The following is an 18,830-nucleotide window of genomic DNA, read 5'->3' on the forward strand; positions in this document are numbered from 1 at the left end:
GAGGTCATCTAGTCCAACCCCCTGCTCGAAGCAGGACCAATCTCCAACAATTTTTTTTTTGCCCCACTTCCCTAAATGGCCCCCTCAAGGATTGAGCTCATAATCCTGGGTTTAACAGGCCCATGCTCAAATCCCTCCCCACTCCTGTCCCTTTGCCCCAGCCTTATCCTAGGTCAGGGGTGGGGGGCATTCAACCAGCACTTCTTGCTGACCTTCTTCAGGAGAGGTAAGAGTGTTGATACTGCTGGCAAAGACCCCGCCCTGACACTCCCTCCCCAGGGAGCATCTATTTCTGTGGCAGGGTCTCTCTGGTGCCAGTGTGCTGCTTGCACCAGGATCTTTCCAGGAGAGGTGCCAAGCTGGAAGCACGGTCAGTGCTTGGACTGATGCTTTATGGAAAATCCAGTCTGATTTCTACAGGGGCTTCGAACCAGGGACCAAGTGACTGTGGTGGCTGGATCCCAGCCTGGGCTTTCATGCACACATGTGGTGCGGGAATCTATGCATGCTGCATCAGCACGGTGCCATTGGTGCCACTGGAGCTGGATCCATTGCCACCAGCTCAGGTTCTGCCCCTGTTTCATTTCAGCCTCTCTCAAGGCTGCAGTGATTTATTGCACTCATTCCAAGCACCCAGCACCGCCTACACACCAGGCTGTATCTGCTGGGTGTTTGCACCATCAGTACAAGCACTGGAAATGTTTTCCTCCATCGCACCTGCACATTTATCCATGACCAAGACACATGGGGACAGTGTATTTATGGGCCAATTTCCTCTTACAATTACACAGGTGGACACGGGGGCCTGATCCTCCTTCACACCGTGCAGCCATTTACACTAGTGCAAACTGACTCTGAGACTGAGTCATCCAGAAAACCCAAATTCTGTTCCATGGTCATTTTGAAATCAGGACAAAGAGCCATAAAGTCAGAACTTTTCACAGAACTGAAACCCCACAGTACTGGGAACTCCTGAAAGGTTTCTGCAACAAAATGTGTCCCCCAGTATCCCGGTCAGCTGTGCACTGAAGTTGACATAACTTTTGTCAGTTTCCTTGCTGTGCCCCACTGACTAGCAGCAGTCAAACTGACCCAGGGCTTGTCTAGGTGATGAGTTACTGCAAGGCAAGCCAGGCTGTGAGTCCACAGCGCACCAGCTTGCAGTACCCTAACTGGCAGTGGAAAAAGACCCCAGTTTCAGAACAGCAGTGAAACTGATAAGAATCATGTTAATTTCATTCTGTCCCTGCAAGGTCTTGCAGGGTCCCTTGCTCCATGTCTGCCCTTCCAAGCTGACTGCCTTGGAAGGATTCCTGAGGGATTTCAAGGTCTGTGGTTCAGCTGCTGAGCTGCTCAAGCCCTGCTGTGTGGCCTGCCCCTAAGGTGGGGTTCCCAGGGCTCCCTGAGCTGCCCAGTGCTTGGGGCAGCTAGTTCTTCAGGCTGAGGGAGTCAGACAGCACAGGGAGCCAGCTGGCCCAGAAGTCAAGATGGTTTGGGGTCCCCAGCCCTGGCCAGTCCTCCTGACGGGATGATGAGGTGTTGGCAAGAGACCAGGCAGATTTTGAAAAATTGTGTTCTAAGGAAAGATCTATCTAAATTGACAGGTTTTCATAGGTGCTGGAACTAGGGATGCTGGGGGTGCTGCTGTACACCCTGGCTTGAAGTGGTTTCCAGGATTTGCAGTTTGGATCAATGACTCTCAGCACCCCCACTGTACACATTGTTCCAACACCTCAGCAGGTTTCTGTAAAACACTTTGCTGTCTGTAAACAGGCATGTGCAAGTGTTTCAAATCCCCTTGTGAAACATTGTGACAGGAGTCGAGTGCCAGGCCCAGATCAGCTGGAGGCGCTGTCACTGCCAGCTGGGCTTGTTTGCATTGCTTGACACTAAGTTCCCAGCCCTGCTTGCCCATGTGACTTGCAAGGTCTTTATTCCCACTTCTTCGACTGTTTCCACCACAGACAGCAGAATATTGGGAGAAACTCGTTTCCCCCCACCCCTAACTGGGCAGATCATCTTGAAAACATTGAACTAGGAGTTTGGAGAGCTGGATTTGACTGCCAGCCCTGCCACCAATCTGCTATGTGACTCTCCTGTCTCCATGCCTCAGTTTCCGCCAGTAATAATTGTGCCCCTCCTTTCCAGAGTCAGGGATAAAGAAGCCTTTGGCCAGTGTGTTCAGAGTCACTGAATGGACAGCACCTTTCAGAGCATGAGTAACCAAAGGAGCAATTTTGGTTGAGTCTTATGGCACTAGAGCCCAGAGCCATGACAGTGGGTTCTATCTGCATCTCTGGAACCTCCTTTCCCCTCCCCATGCCTCAATTTCCCCCTCTGGATGGGGTAATGACAAAGGGTTATATCAGGGCTGTGTGCTATTATTAGCCGCCCCCTCCTGCGTTGGCGGATCATTAAGTTTTCCCGTCTAGGCAGCGGATGTGGGTCAACGTTTGAGGTTTCGTTGTTGATTTTTTTTAAATTTCCTCTTCAAAACAGATCAGCTTCCTCCCTCCCTGCTGACGACACATGCATGCGTGGGCCGTTGTGCCTCAGGGCCGTGACGGGATGCCACGACAGATGGCCCCTCTCTGGAGCTAGACGGCGATCCGCTGGTCAGCCAGTGACCAGGATCACGCTGGCGCCCCCCAGCCCCGGTGAGTGACAGACCTTGCTGGGCGGCTGAAACCCCTTACTCTGGGCACCTGTTCTGAGAATGTGCTCAGCAAGGGCTCCGCAGGGCAGGGTTTGCAGGTGGCGCCAGCAAAGAGGGAGAGGTGCCGGGGGGGGGGCATGGCAGGAGAGGAAGAGGGTGGAGGTGGGAGGTGAGAGAGGGACCCAGAGGGATGGTGTTGGAGGGGATGTATGGTGGGCAGGACAGCGTACGTGAAACAACAGGAAATTACCCTCTTGCTGCTTTGTTTTGGAGGGTGAGATGGGGAGTGGAGACAGGTGGGGAAGTAGAAGGTACGGCAGGAGGTGGGGTGCAGAGAGGACAGGAGGAAGAGTTAAGAGTGGGGATGGCAGGGGATGGGGACAGGATGAGCAGGGAAGGGGGCAGGGTGAGGAAGGCAGGGTCAGGGGTGTGAGAGAAGATGGTGGGGGGCAAGGCAGGGGGTGGGGAGGATAGTGGCAGGCTGTAGGGGCCTGGGTGGGGGACAGGGTTGGGAATGGAGAGGGCAGAGGGTGAGGGTGAGGGTCAGGGCAGAGGGTGGGGCAGGCAGTAGGGGCAGGGTGGGGAGGGCAGGGGCAGGCGGCAGGGGCAGGCAGTAGGGGCAGGGTGGGGAGTGGGGAGGGCAGGGGGCAATGCAGGGAGTGGGGGCAGGGGCAGGCAGTAGGGGCAGGGTGGGGGGCAGGTTTGGGAGTGGGGAGGGAAGGGGATGGGGACAGGGTGGGGAGGGCAGGGGCAGGCAGTAGGGGCAGGATGGGGGGGCAGGGTTGGCAGTGGGGAGGGAAGGTGGTGGCGGCAGGGTGAGGAGGGCAGGGGCAGGCAGTAGGGGCAGGGTCGGGGGCAGTGTTGGGGGTGCAGGGTGGGGAGGGCAGGGGAAGTCAGTAGGGGCAGGGTTGGGAGTGGGGAGGGAAGGTGGTGGCCGCAGGGTGGGGAGGGCAGGGGCAGGCAGTAGGGGCAGGATGGAGGGGCAGGGTTGGGAGTGGGGAGGGAAGGTGGTGGCGGCAGGGTGGGGAGGGCAGGGGCAGGCAGTAGGGGCAGGGTTGGGGGCAGTGTTGGGGGTGCAGGGTGGGGAGGGCAGGGTAAGGCAGTAGGGGCAGGGTTGGGAGTGGGAAGGGAAGGTGGTGGCAGCAGGGTGGGGAGGGCAGGGGCAGGCAGTAGGGGCAGGGTCGGGGGCAGTGTTGGGGGTGCAGGGTGGAGAGGGCAGGGGAAGTCAGTAGGGGCAGGGTTGGGAGTGGGGAGGGAAGGTGGTGGCAGCAGAGTGGGGAGGGCAGGGGCAGGCAGTAGGGGCAGGGTCGGGGACAGGGTTGTGGGTGCAGGGTGGGGAGGGCAGGGGCAGGCAGTAGAGGCAGGGTGGGGGGCAGGGAGGCGGGGGAGTCAGTGGTTTCACCCGAGTAGAGCTGGCATATCCATGCTGAAGCATTTGTGGCCCTTTGTTTCTCTATCCGGAGGGTCTGTGGCTGCCATCACCCAGCCTGCTGTGGGGGTCTGGGGGGCAGGTCGGCTCCGGTCTGTTTCATTATGGTGGGGCTGCAGCTGCCATTTTGGTGCTGGGGGTGGGGGGCTGGCTCATGTACTGCGTGTGCCCTTCCCCACAGCACCATGGGCCATCAGACTCGCAGTTCCCAGCATTTCCCTCATTGCTCAGGAGCCAGGGCTGGGGCGGCCTCGTCCCATGGACTCTGCAGCATATGGCAGCATGGAGGCTGGCCCAGCCATGGCAGTGCCTGGGAGGGGGCAGGATACTCCCAATGACCCCTGTGGCCTGGGAGCCTGGCGCTTCTGGAGGTGCCAAGCCCAGCACGCTGCCCAGCTGCAACAGGGCAAAGCTGGCACAAGGGCAGCCTGGCAGGAGCCAGCGTCACTGCAGTGGGCCGTGCAGCCTCGGCCAGTTCTGCTTGCATCTACGTTCGGCCAGTTTGACTCTGTGTCAGGGAGGGGCCAGGCTCTGCTTCGGGTCCTTTTCTTTTCTTTAAGATTTCCATTTTGGAGGGAGGAGGGAGATCAATGACAGGGTTTAAGGGATAGAAGGGCTGTGTTAGTGTTTAGGAGATAGAAGGTGGGGGTCAGTGCCAGGGTCTGAGGAGAGAAGGAGGCTCAGTGCTGGGGTCTAGGGATTGAAGGGGGGTCAGGGTCTGCGGGGAGCAGGCAGGCCAGTGTCTGGGTTTGGGGGATTGAAGGGGGGTCAGGCTGTGGGGGGAGCAGGCGGGCCAGTGCTGGGGTTTGCAGGTAGAAGTGAGGTCAGTGTATGGCTGTCATTCTCATGGTAGAGAGCCTTTCTCAAAGAGGAAGGTCTTGCGATGTTTCCTTGTGCTGGTCAGACACTGGATTCTCCAGATCTCTGGGAGTGCGTCCCACAGCCAGACCCCCTCGGCTGGGAATGGGGGTCCCCAGCTCTCCTGCACTCCCCCTGGATCTGTGATCTGCACCATCCCAGGGGAGCGCAGCTGTTGCGGTGGGTCACAGATGGAAATTTGATCTCTGGTGTCACTGGGGCTCGACCCCTTAGCTGCCTGCTGTGCTGATTTGGACCAAAGCTTTAAACCAGCACAGGGAGCTGACGGAGCCAGTGGAGGGACCTGGGCACAGGCCTGTTATGCTCCCAGGGGCCTGAGCTATGGAAAAGGCGGGTGGCCAAATGCTTAGGGTGGCCATATTTTCCCTAAAGGGAAAACGAGACCCCACATGGGGCCAGCCTGAGCCTTCCCTGCCTCCCGCCCACAGTGGGCTTGTCTGAGGTCCTCTCCCCCCACGCCCTGGGTACAGCCTGAGGCCCCCTCTCTCCCCTGTGTGCGAGGCACCCTGAGCCCCAAGCTGCCTGCCCGTGCAAGGACAGCCCAAGGCCTGTCTCTCTTCTCTCCACATGCAGGGAGGCCTGAGCCCCCCTGCCATCCGAGGGGCCAGCCCAGCTCGAGCTGCTTTCCTGAGGGGGGGCTGGTATTACCACTGGCCCCCCAAGTTCCTCTGCACTCTGCTAGAGGTCGCATGCCCCCTTTGACAAAACTGGGCATTTGTCCTATTTGCTCTTCTCGACGGACGATCACACAAATGCCCAGTTTTGCCAAAGAAGTCGGGACAACCAGGACAGGGCTTAAAAAAGGGACTGTCCTGGCCAAAACGGGACACACGGTCACAGCCGACTTTAGGCCGAGTCCCCTGATTCCCCCGAATCGGGCCCCATGCCTAAGTGGGCCCCGTGCTCCAGGTCTTCAGCAGCACTTCGGCAGCAGGTCCTTCACTCGCTCCGGGTCTTTGGTGGCATTTCAGCGGTGGGCCCCGTCGAAACTATTCAAATTAGGCCCTGCACTTCCTAAAGCTGGCCCTGCCCAGAACCAGAGGAGGGCAGAGTTTCCCAGCAAGCTGGAGGTGAAAGGCAGCATTATACTTAGCAAAGGGTCACACAGCACCCCCAGGCTCTGGGGGCTGGAGCCTTGGATGGAAGGTGGTGAGAGCTTGGCCAGTTATTCAAAGCGTTTCCCCTTCCTGAGTGACACCATTAGGACAGACTCCCAAGGAAAGGGCTGGGGTCTCCCTCTCTTTGTCTCTTCCAATTTGGACTGGAGCCTTTCTCTGGAAGAGGTGTTAAGCAAACCCAAGTTAGTGGGCTCAGCAGCAGAGGGCCTGGGTGACATTCTCTGCCCTGAGCTATCCAGGAGTCAGACTGGAGGGTCTAATGGCCTCTTGTGTGGATCTATGAATAATTTCCCAGTGGCTCCTGCAGAATCTCCATGGCTGCTGCTCTGAGCAGGGGCTGTTTGTGATGTGCTGGCTGAGCTGGGCGACTGGCACCTCCTCAGTCATGTGACAAGGCTTCTCCGCAAGATGGCCACGCAGGCACTTTAGCCCCAGACACTCATGCGGAGATCAATTTGCAGGAGGATTCACAGCACTTCCCCCTGTGGCCAATATTTGCACAGACACAATCCCACTTGCACCAGTGCTCAGAAAACGCAGGCGGGTTTGTGCACCATTCGGGAGTGCACAGGGAGGCTGGGGAAGATGGCAGTGGAAACGGAGAGGGAGTAGGGATAGGGAGAACTCTAGAAGAACTCCTCGTTCAGAGACAGAAGAAATCACACATTTTTGAAGATCTTTCCTGCGGTCACAGGACACAGCCTGTTGCTGCCTGTGGTGACCTCAGTCTCTTCGGCATTACCGCAATCATGGTAATGGAGGGGTCCCCAAACATAGTCACCTTGCTCGTCCCTCAGGCAGGTCCCCCCTCCAGATCTCACTGGGCCAGGAGCTATGAGAGCTAAACCAAATCCCGGCATTGGAAGTGATGGTGCAGGGTATGTTGGGGCCCAAGTGCTGCCCCGAGCGGCACCTTGGCTGTGATTGGGGCATGGCCACACATTCAGTGGGGTGGGACGGGGGCATTGGCCCTGATGGTGCAGTGAACACTGTCTCTCTGACTGACTGGCCCTGGCAATTCTCCCATGTCAGGCATGGATGCATGGGGGGGTTCTGCTTCTAGTTTCTCAGTGAATGTCTCGCTGCGCACCACTTGCTCTGCCGCAGGGCCGAGACCTGTTTGCCCTCAGCAGGGAGATGGTACAGAGAGCTCCCCCTCTGGCTCCTGGCAGGGTGCCTCACACCAGCCTAGCAGAGAAGGCGACTTAGGGAACTGGGCTGAGACCCTCCCAGCTTGTCTTGCATAGGTCCTGAGCCACTCTCAGATGCTCATGACTCCTGGTCTGGGCCAGCACAAGACCCATGGCCATGAGCCCCAGGGCTGTTGCTCATGTGATTTAGCAATGCAGCGTCTATGATATCCGCACGGCTGCAGGGGGTGGGCGGTGGTTTCGGTAGCTGCTGCTGATGCAGGAATCCCTGAGCTATGCTGATGGAGGGTGAGTCGCTTGCCTCCCTCGCCTGGACACCTGGTGCCTGCCTAGCTGTCATGCTGCAGGAATTTCCATCTGCAGGAGGGAGTCGCAATTTTCCACTCTGTGATTGGGTGGGGTTATCACAGGCCACACCCCCACTGCCCTAGAGTATATGTGTGGGGAGGACATGAGTGGACATAAGAACGTAAGAATGGCCATACTGGGTCAGACCAATGGTCCATCTAGCCCGGTATCCTGTCTTCTGAGAGTGGCTCGTGCTAGATGCTTCAGAAGGAATGAACAGAACAGGGCAATTATCTCAGAGGTTTAAGGTTACCCAGAGCATGAGGTTGCATCCATGACCATCTTGGCTAACAGCCATTGATGGACCTATCCTCCATGATAACCTTATCTCTTTCTTTTTTTAACCCAATTATATTGTTGGCCTTCAGAACATCCCCTGGCAATGAGTTCCACAGGTTGACTGTGCTTTGTGTGGAGAAATACTTCCTTATGTTTGTTTTGAATCTGCTGCCTAGTAATTTAATTGCTTTGTGCTGCCAGGTCACGATGCCTGAGAGTTACCCCAGCTATCACTGCACAGCGGAACCTCATGCCAGGGCCCCAATTTCCTAGAATTTCTGATATGTCCAAATCAGGGCTCATGCCGCCCACTCGCTCACAGATGGCATGAGCTGGGGGTGAGGGGGAAGGAGCCCACAGAGCCCATGAAGCAATGAACAAAAGCTTTTAAAAAGATCCCCTGGCAAACGTGCCTCACCTGAGTTAAAGCCAAGTTGCCCTGTGTTCTCTGCTAGGTGTCCTGTGCTGGCTAATTTGAGTTCAGAGCGCACCCCTCTTCCCATATAGGCACACCCTGGAAATCACTCTGGGCGCTGGGAAGGGCAGCAATTCATACAGTCAAAGATTCCAAGGCCAGAAGGTCCCACTGTGATCATCAAGTCTGACCTCCTTTGTCACATAGGCCAGAGACCTGCCCCAAATAGTTCCTGTTTGAAGTAGAGCATAGGATAAATCCAGTCTAAAATTGCTAGTGAGGGAGAATCCACCATGGCCCTTGGTAAACTATTCCCAGTCTGAATTTCTTTAGCTTCAACTTTCAGCACTGGATCACAGTAGAATCATAGAATATTAGGGTTGGAAGGGACCTCAGGAGGCCATCTAGTCCAATCTCCTGCTCAAAGCAGGACCAACCCCAATTCAATCATCCCAGCCAGGGATTTGTCAAGCCAGGCCTTAAAAACTTCTAAGGATAGAGATTCCACCACCTCCCTAGAGAAATAGTGTTTCCTAATATCCACCCTAGACTTCCCTCACTGCAACTTGAGACCATTGCTTCTTGTTCTGTCATCTGCCACCACTGAGAATAGCCGAGCTCCATTCTCTTTGGAACCCCCCTTCAGGTAGTTGAAGGCTGCTGTCATATCCCTCTCACTCTTCTCTTCTGCAGACTAAACAATCCCAGTTCCCTCAGCCTCTTCTCATAAGTCATGTGCTTCAGCCCTCTAATCATTTTTGTTGTCCTCCGCTGGGCTCTCTCCAATTTGTTCACATCCCTTCTGTAGTGGGGGGATCAAAACTGGACGCAGTACTCCAAGTGTGGCCTCACCAGTGTCGAACAGAGGGGAATAATCACTTCCCTCCATCTGCTGGCAATGCTCCTACTTATACAGCCCAATATGCCATTGGCGTTCTTGGCAACAAGGGCCCACTGCTAAGTCATATCCAGCTTCTCATCCACTGTAATCCCCAGGTCCTTTTCTGCAGAACTGCTGCTTAGCCAGTCGGTCCCCAGCCTGTAGCAGTGCATGGGATTCTTCCTTCCTATGTGCAGGACTCTGCACTTGTCCTTGTTGAACCTCATCAGATTTCTTTTGGCCCAATCCTCCAATTTTTCTAGGTCACTCTGGACCCTATCCCTACCTCTCCCCTGAGCTTAGTGTCATCTGAGAGCTTTCTAAGGGTGCAATTCATCCCATCATCCAGATCATTTATAAAGAAGTTGAACAAAACCGGCCCCAGGACCGACCCCTGGGGCACTCTGCTTGATACCGGCTGCCAAATAGACATCGAGCCATTGATCACTACCCATTGAGCCCGACAATGTAGCCAGGTTTCTATCCACCTTATAGACCTTTCCACCTGATAGACTTTTATCCACCTTAAAGGTCTATCCACCTTATAGACTTTTCATTGCTAGAGAGAAGAGTCCATTCGGAAATATTTGTTCCCCATTTAGATACTTACAGACTCTGATCAACTCAATCTTAACTTTCTAAATTCTGGGCACTGGGAACGGGAGCGGTTCCGGGTGCTGGTAACGAGAAAGGTTCTGGGTGTTGGGAACAGGAGAGGTTCCGGATGCTGGCAGTGGGAGTGATTCTGGGTGCTGAGTGTGAAAGATTCTCCCCGGGATGCCACCTGGAACTGAGGTACCACTGAGCATGCCTGACTCATCAGCCTAGGCTTCCTTTATACTGTACTGCTGTGACAAGTCCTCAAGCCCCCTCCAGCACACATACAGGTTGGGACACTCCTAGCTGCAGGTACACACAGATGCTGAGATCAGCTTGGCATGGGAAGGCTCAGCTAAGAAACTGCTCGGTTACTCAAGTGAACACCCTACTTTGAAGAGTAAACTCAAAATTATACCATCTTGCGCTGCACAGGGAACTGTAGTGTAAGCTCATAAAATTCTCCCCCTCCCTCAATGTGGAGAAGAATATACAACAGCTTTCTGCCCCAAGTTATGACTCCCACACACTGGTTTTAGACAAAGCAGAAACAAGTTTATTAACTACAAAAGAGGGATTTTAAGTGATAGCAAACAAATCAAAGCAGATCACCTAGCAAATAAAGCAAAAATGCAATCTAAGCTCAATATACTAAAGAAATTGGATATGAGTAGCAAATTCTCACCCTAATTGTTGGTTTAGGCAGTTTGTAGAAGTTCTTGAGGGAAATCTGCACTTGCTTGCAGCTTAAACCCCCAGGTATTTCTTTCACAGGTTAGAAATCTCTCTAGCCTGGGTTCACTCCTTCTCCCCCAGTTCAGTCCGTGTTTCTCAGGTGTTTCTAAGAGTCTCCTTTGGGAGGGAAGTCAGTGAAGAAACATGATGATGTCACTCCCTTGCCTTAAATAGCTTTTGCATGTGGCAGGAACCCTTTGTCTCCAACTTTAGTTCCCGCGTCTTTCAGTGGAAAAACACTAGTATTCTATGATGGAGCCAGTACCAGGCAACTTGGTCACATGTCTCTGTAGGGCCATAGCAGCAGGGGTTTCCCTACACCTCGCCATATCCCTCTTGAATTTCTCCAACACCCCAACCCCAGTTTTGTGAATTAGTTACATGCAGTGTTGCCAATTTAGTGATTGTTTGGAAATTTTAATTGAAATTGAAACATTAATACATACTTTAAAAGCATATAAAGTGTATGATAAAATATGTGTATCTGAAATAGTATATTAGATTTGAAAAGTATGAACATAGACTAGCTTCCTTATACAGCTTTTGTTTTTATGATGATGTCAGTGCATTGATTTTGGTGACGCTGGCCAAATTACGATCTGTAAGCAAAGTCTAAATGAGCTCTCCCTGACAGCTAGTGATGAGCTGGGGGCTGGGAGGAAAGGCTTCAGGACCAGATTGTATTTACAGTCACACCTAATCTACCTAGGTATCCAGCACACAGAGCTGCATTGCCTAAGTGATAGATTTTGGCTGGGGTTGGGTTACAAATCACTTTAATGTGGTGGAGGGTGATGAAATGTTGTTATTCTTATTGTATGAGTAAAGGGCAGTGGAACTGTACTTAGCCTTGCTGATTGAAGGCATCAAGAGAGAGGGTGGGGATAGGTGTTTTGCTTGATGGTCTGCCTGAGTCACAAGTACTATTTGATCTGCCCCCTCCACGGTTTAAAGACAGTGCTGACTAGGCTCCATAGAGAGTCTTTTGTTTTGTTAAGTGACCTCTAGAGCTGAAATCACTGATAATCAGGTTTAAGTGAAGAGAGGGCCCACTCTGCACTAGCAAAAAGGTTCCCTCACTGAGAGCTCAGCTGAAATCACTGTGAGCTGGGTCAAACCTCAGGAGACATGCGAACAAACATGGCTGTGGCATCCTACTTTCTATTTAAGCAAGAGACACCACACACTACAAACTGGAGGCCAATGTTAAGTGTATTGTCACTTGTTCATCCTGCAGTTGAACACTGGTTCCAATAGTGAGCAAATGCTCACTATCTTTCTGCAAGAAACTCAACTGACTGGCTGGAAGCATATGGTGCAACACTGAAAGACTCAACAGCTGAAAAAGTGAAGTCTCTCACCACATTCAAAAAATTTGCATACGTGGCTGATGAATGCACCAATGCAAATGGACAAGTATTAAGTCATTGTGTACGTTATCTTGATGTCAGTGGTAGGGCAGTAGATGCGTTTCTAGATGTTCCAGTTATAGAAGACACATTGGCTGCATCTGTGAAAACCCACATCTTAGAAGAGTTAAATGCTTGTCAATTGGACCCCAAACAGATGGCTGCTTGTGCATTTGATGGAGCTGCAAAGTTCTCTGGAAGACATGGTGGAGTACAAACTTTGCTCAGAGAAAAGTGTAACCCTAATCCCTCGTATACATATTGCCGAGGCCATCTACTCCAACTAGCACTAATATGAGCTGCAGACTCTTCAAAAGACATTTAAAAAGCTATAAATGTAATGTCTTCATTATATTCTTTTTTCAGCAAGACTGAAATATCTTGGAAAAAAGACTGACTATCTTGGAAAATAGAGAAAATACATACACTGGGACTGAAGTTCAAATTAGTCCAACCTGGGAAAACCCTCTGGCTTTCTCATGAACGATCCTTGGCTGTTGTCTTAATATTACTCCAGCTGTTGTTACTGACTTTGGAAAGTATCTACCAAGATGGGATGGATCTAAGTAATGAGGCTGGTGAATTACTTTTGCTCCTACATTCAGAGAAGACTATTCCCATCCTCTCTCTTGTAAGTCTACTGTTGAAACCACTTGGGTCATTAAACAATGCCATCCAGGCATCGCTACAACAGTAGTAGAACTTTGTCCAGCAATAGAAGCTACATTTGGATCAATCAGAGATCTATCCATTGAAAAAGTACTGGAAGAAGCAAAGACTTCAGTCCAGAAGTTGACTAATGAAGGCATTTATATTAAATCCTTAAGTGAAGAGGACAAAAAGTGGTTAAGACAACTGAAAAAGTGCACAGACTTTATTCTTAAAAATCTACAACAGTGACATCTAGATTCTGCTCAACCTCTACGTAGCTTTTACAGATCCCAGTCCTATAAAACACCAACAGTTGAGTGGAATGAGGCACTACCAGCAATGGGGCTGCCATGTGCTCAGGACAGAAGAGAGAATTTGAACACAGAGTGGAATATCATACGAAGAATGAATGAAGATTTGACTTCAACTTCTTTTTTATTGTCACTAGTGTCTCGACCCAATCTCTGTGTTATGTTTCCTGGGATGAGAGACGTAGGAATTCATCTCTTGCTGCTCCCAGTCACAACAGCTACAGCTGGGTGTTCTTTTTCATCACTGAATAGAATTTTGTGTTCTGAAAGAAGTCGTCTTCTGCCTGATCATGTGAATGAACTAATGAGCATATCAATTGAAGGAATGGAAGTACTGGACACATGAGAAGCCACCAAAGGTGAATGCGTTGCATTCGAGAAGTTCATTAACAGAGTTGTGCAAAATTATAACAAGAAACCAAGAAGGATGTAGATGTCGTGCTTCATAGAAGGCTTGAGTAGCCAACTTTAATTTGTGTGAGGATTTCAAAACATGAGTTAAATCTAATAAAATGGTCACGAAACAGTTTTCAGTTTTTACTATGGTGCCATACAGCCCACCTTCACGGTCTCACCACTCATCAGCCCTGACCCCCTTCCCCTGTAAATTTGAACCCCCAGACCCCCAATTTCAATTCCTGGGGAAAACACTGCATAGCAGCCATGTATCGGAGGCTGTTTGTAGCATCCTCAGGAAGGCTCCCCGGTGGGACATTAGCATCTTCTAAGACCTATTGTTCTTCCTAATGGCCTTTCCCAGCCAGCCATCTAGACTGATTGCATTCTGCTTAGTAGGCATTCCCCAGGTGTACACACATTTGTAATAGATACATAGACAGTATTCCTAACTTCAGATAGCAAAATGATACATGCATACAAAAAGTGTAATAAAATTCAGTAAATCCTAACCTTTCCAGTGATCTCTTACATAATCGATAATGCATAAAATACATCATACTTATGCCATAATCATATCATCATAATATTACTATGAAGAATATGGGGCATAATGTCACTCTGGGAAGGGAGCTGGGACTGGGAGCGGTTGTGGGTGCTGGGAATGGGTTAAGGTCCGGGTGCTGGGGAGTGAGAGAGGTTCCGGGAACTGGGACTGGGAGAGGTTCCGGGTGCTGGGAATGGGAGCAGTTCTGGGTGCTGGGAATGAGAGACAGTGGTTTCCCCAGGAACTGAAATTAGAGGGGATGTTCGAATTTACAGTGGGAGTGTCAGGACCAATGAGATATATAAAAGAGATATAAATAAAGTAAATGTTTTGTTAGGATGATGCAAATTTAACATAAGAATAATGCAAGTTACACCAAAACGCATAACAGGTCTAGATTTCTAAAAAAATATATAAATAAAAAAAATTAATTTAATTTGACTTTTGAAAAGTAAGCCATCATGGGATAAGAGGGCAGTCTTCTCATGGATCAGTAACTGGTTAAAAGATCGGAAACAAAGGGTAGGAATAAATTATCAGTTTTCAGAATGGAGAGATATAAATAGTGGTATCCTTGAGGGGTCAGTACTGGGACCAGTACTGTTCAACATATTCATCTGGAAAATGGGTAAACCATGAGGTGGGAAAATTTGCAGATGATACAAAACTATTCAAGATAGTTAAGTCCCAGGCAGACTGTGAAGAGTTACAAAGGGATCTCACAAAACTGGGTGACTGGGCAACAAAATGGCAAATGAAATTCAATGTTGATAAATGCAAAGTAATGCACATTGGAAAACAATCTCGACTACATACAAAATGATGGCATCTGAATTAGCTGTCACCACTCAAGAAAGAGATCTTGGAGTCATTGTGGATAGTTCTCTGAAAACATCCACTCAATGTGCAGCAGCAGTCACAAAAGCAAACAGAATGTTGGGAATCATTAAGAAAAGGATAAATAATAAGACAGAAAATATCATATTGCTTCTATATAAATCCATGGTATGTGTACCCCTTGAATAGTGTGTGCAGATCTGGTCACCCCATCCCAAAAGAGAGATATTGGAATTGGAAAAGGTTCAGAGATGGGCAACTAAAATGATCAGGGGTATGAAACAGGAGGAGAGATTAAAATGACTGGGAATTTTCATCTTAGAGAAGAGATGACTAATGGGGATATGATAGAGGTCTCTCAAATCTTGACTGGGGCGAAGAAAGTGAATAAGGAAATGTTATTTAATCCTTCACATAACACAAGAACTAGCAGTCACCCAATTAAATTAATAGGCAGCAGGTTTTAGAAAAACAAAAGGAAGTACTTCTTCACACAATACAAAGTCAACCCAGGGAACTCTTTGCCAGGGGATGGTGTGAAGACCAAAAGTATAACAGGATTAAAAAAAGAGCTAGATAAATTCCTGGAGAATAGGTCCATCAGTGGCTATTAGCCAGGATGGGAGGGATGCAATACCATGGTCTGAGTGTCCCTAGCCTGTTTGCCAGAAGCTGGGAATGGGCAACAGGGGATGGTCACTTGATGATTACCTGTTCTGTTCATTCCCTCTGAAGCACCTGGCCTTGACCACTATCAGAAGATAGGATGCTGGGCTATATGGGCCATTTGTCTGACCCAGTATGACCATTCTTATGTAAAAATTAATTATAATAATAAAAATGTTTAGTACAGAAACTCCCCAGCATAATGACCTCTCAAGATAGCAACAATGTGAGATAACAACCTTGGCAAACAATGCATTTTAAAAATCTTAGCCTACTAGGAAACATATTTATATAAGTTTCCATTCCCAGTCACAAATCTAGCATTCTGAAGCAAAGTGACTAAAATATAGTCCAACAAACAAATGTTTATTTAACGTGCCCCTCACTTTTCCCTCCACCGCACTCCACTCACCAGTGTTGTCCTTGGTCAGTGGAGACTGAGAGTTCAGAGGTGCTTTCACGTGAGTACACCTTCCAGGTGGGGGACGAGAAGGCACCTTGCTTGTTGCTCCAGCTGCTCACTGTTTGCTCTGGCCATGGCTGTTCGTTGTGTCACTGTTCACTCCACCGCTCTGTTGCCAATGACCCTGCGCAGTCACCTTCTGCTGCCACCTGCCACTGTGACCTCTGCGAGTTGGTCTCTTGAGGTTCCACCAGCTCTCAGTGATTTCAGCTGAGCTCTCAGTGGAGGAACCTCGCTCACTGCTCGTGCAGTCTGGGCCGTCTCTTACACAAAAACATTGTACCCACAGGAACGCTGTCCCCACAACAGGACTAAGCACTTAGACCTGATTGTCAGTGATTTCAGCTGCAGTGGTCACTTAACAGAACAAAAGACTCTCTATGGAGCCTAATCAGCTCTGTCTTTAAACAGTGGAGGGGGACAGGTCCCCACCCTCTCTCTTGATGCCTTCAAATCATCACAGACTAAGTACAGTTCTACTGCCCTTTACTCATACAATAAGAACAACAGTTCATCCCCCATTTCCCCCACATTCAAGTGATTTGTAACCCAACCCCAGCCAAAATCTATCACTTGGACAGCACAACTCTGTTTGCTGGATACCTAGGTAGATTAGGTGTGAATGTAAAGATAATCTGGCCCTGAAGCCTTTCCCTGCAGCCCCAGCTCATCACTAGCTGTCAGGGAGAGCTCATTTAAGACTTTGCTTACAAATCATCATTTGAAATTATTAGGTTGGTCAACATCACCGAAATGAATGCACTGACATCATAAAAAACAACAGCTGTATAAGGAAACAAGGAAGCTAGTCTATGTTCATACTTTTCAAATCTATTATACTTTTTCAGATACACATATTTTATCATACACTGTATAAGCTTTTAAAGAGTGTATTAATGTTTCAGTTTAAATTGAGATTTTTAAACAGTCACTAAATTGGTATGTAACTAGCTCACAAAACTGGGGGGGGGTGTTGGGGAAATTCGGGGGGGGGGAGTTGGGGAAATCACTGATGAGTGAGATTCCGGGAACTGGGACTGGGAGCAGTTGTGGGTGCTGGGAATGGGAGAGGTTCTGGGAGCTGGAACTGGGGGCATTTGCGGGTACTGGGAATGGGAGAGGTTCTGAGTGCTGGGGAATGAGAGAGGTTCCAGGAACTGGGACTGGGAGCAGTTGTGGGTGCTGGGAATGGGAGAGGTTCTGGGTGCTGGGAATGGGAGAGGTTCTGGGTGCTGCGAATGGGAGCAGTTCTCAGTGCTGGGATGGGAGAGGTTCCGGGAACTGGGAATGGGAGAGGTTTCAGGTGCTGCGAATGGGAGCAGTTCTCAGTGCTGGGAATGGGAGAGGTTCCGGGAGCTGGAACTGGGAGCAGTTGCGGGTACCGGGAATGGGAGAGGTTCCAGGCACTGGGAATGGGAGAGGTTTCAGGTGCTGGGAATGGGAGCAGTTCTGGGCGCTGGGGAACAGGAGAGGTTCCGGGTGCTGGGAGCCCATGGCAGGCATGGCTCTCCTGGCAGGCTGCAGAAGGCGATCCCCAGCTGTGCCCTATCAGCAGGGACCACAGGAGGTGTAGCTCAGCTCAGACGTGGATGCACTGACTGACTGTTGGTTTCTCTCAGGGTCTTGGCTTTGCCCAGAAGGTCCTGTGGCCCTGCGAGCCATGGAGGCTGCATCAGTGCTGAGCCCCTCATCCTGGGAGAAGCGCAGAGCGTGGGTCCGGCAGAGCCGCTGCTGGCGTACCACTGTGCTGGAGGAGGAGGCAGCTGTGGCCGTGCAGGATGTGTCTGGGCTGCAGCCACCACATCTAGACGATGTCTTCCTCGAAGGTGGGAGAGCAGCTGGGGCAGGGGTAGGATGTGTGTTTGGGGGGACCGGGTTCTTCCTTTAGCTTCTGTGCTGTACTTCCCAAGAGGTAAGTGCATGGTGGGACTTGGACAGAGTCCGCTCTCGTTCACCCTGAGCACTCAGCAGAACAACACTTGCCCTGCCACCTTTTCAGATCTGCAAAAACATCTCTGAAAAAGTTCAAGTAACTGGAAAAAATTTTCATCAAATGACCCTGGCTTCTGACACCAATGACTCCATTCCAGATCTTGTGCCCAGCCCTGTAGCTGCTTCCCTGACCCTAACAGCTCATTCCTGAGGCCATAGTCCCCAATCCCAACCCCTGCCCCAGTTCCTGGGGCTGAGACCTCTCCCTGTAGAGTGGCCAGGGCCGGGACTGGACCTTTCCCCTTGGCCTGGCACCTTCTGTCTACAGGAGGAAGATGCTAAGTGTCAGCCCGAGAGGTGAAGGTCCCAGCCAGTGCAGAACCCACTTCCCAGGGAAATCCACTGAGATCCCCAGGCTGGTGCACCCACCCTGTTCATCCCAACGAGCACGCTGTTCTGGGATTGGCCTTGGGGAAGTCATGGGGCTGTTGGCACAGAGAGATGCAGGGTGGGAGTGCGGGGCTGGGAAGGGGGCGGGGAAGGTATCTCCCTGGTTTATCTGATGGACTTTTGTATTTCCAACAGGAAGCTCCTCCAGCAAGATTGAGACTTGGCTGCAGGACTGTGGGTGAGTCCAACTGCCCTCTGTGTGTAAGCGTGTGTGTGTGACTGCTGCCACCTATTTTCTGTGTGTGTGTATGTGATAGAATCATAGAATCTTAGGGTTAGACGGGACCGCAAGGGTCATCTAATCTAACCCCCTACCAAGAGGCAGGATTTGTTGTGTCTAAACCATCCCAGACACATGGGTGTCCAGCCTTCTTTTGAAAACCTTTGGTGAAGAAACCTCCACAACCTCGCAGGGCGTCTGTTCCATGGTCCTACTGTTCTTACAGTTAGGAAGTTTTTCATGAGATTAAATCTATATCTGCTGTGCTGTAGTTTAAACCCATCGCCTCTTGTCCTGCTCTCTGTGGCAAGAGAGAAGAATTTTCTTCATCTTTTTTACGGCAGCCTTTCAAGTATCTGAAGATTGCTATCACTCCCTGAAGGGGTTTCCAAAGAGGATGGAGCTCAGCTGTTCTCAGTGGTGGCAGATGACAGAACAAGAAGCAATGGTCTCAAGTTGCA

At 50.6% G+C, this 18,830-nt stretch overlaps 1 protein-coding gene across 2 annotated transcripts in view; it reads left to right on the forward strand.

The window, feature by feature from the left end:
- The first annotated feature begins 2,530 nt into the window (after positions 1 to 2,530).
- Positions 2,531 to 18,830, forward strand: part of TESPA1 (thymocyte expressed, positive selection associated 1) — a 30,449-nt gene continuing 14,149 nt past the window's right edge. For both annotated transcript variants that reach the window (XM_050925837.1, XM_050925838.1), the window contains exons 1-3: positions 2,531 to 2,657; positions 17,387 to 17,593; positions 18,285 to 18,327. In XM_050925837.1, coding sequence (XP_050781794.1) covers positions 2,534 to 2,657; positions 17,387 to 17,593; positions 18,285 to 18,327 — 374 coding nt within the window. In that variant the 5' untranslated portion in view covers positions 2,531 to 2,533. The remainder of the gene's footprint in view (positions 2,658 to 17,386; positions 17,594 to 18,284; positions 18,328 to 18,830) is intronic.

This window comes from Gopherus flavomarginatus, chromosome 16, assembly GCF_025201925.1.
Source record: "Gopherus flavomarginatus isolate rGopFla2 chromosome 16, rGopFla2.mat.asm, whole genome shotgun sequence".
Taxonomy (NCBI): Eukaryota; Metazoa; Chordata; order Testudines; family Testudinidae; genus Gopherus; species Gopherus flavomarginatus.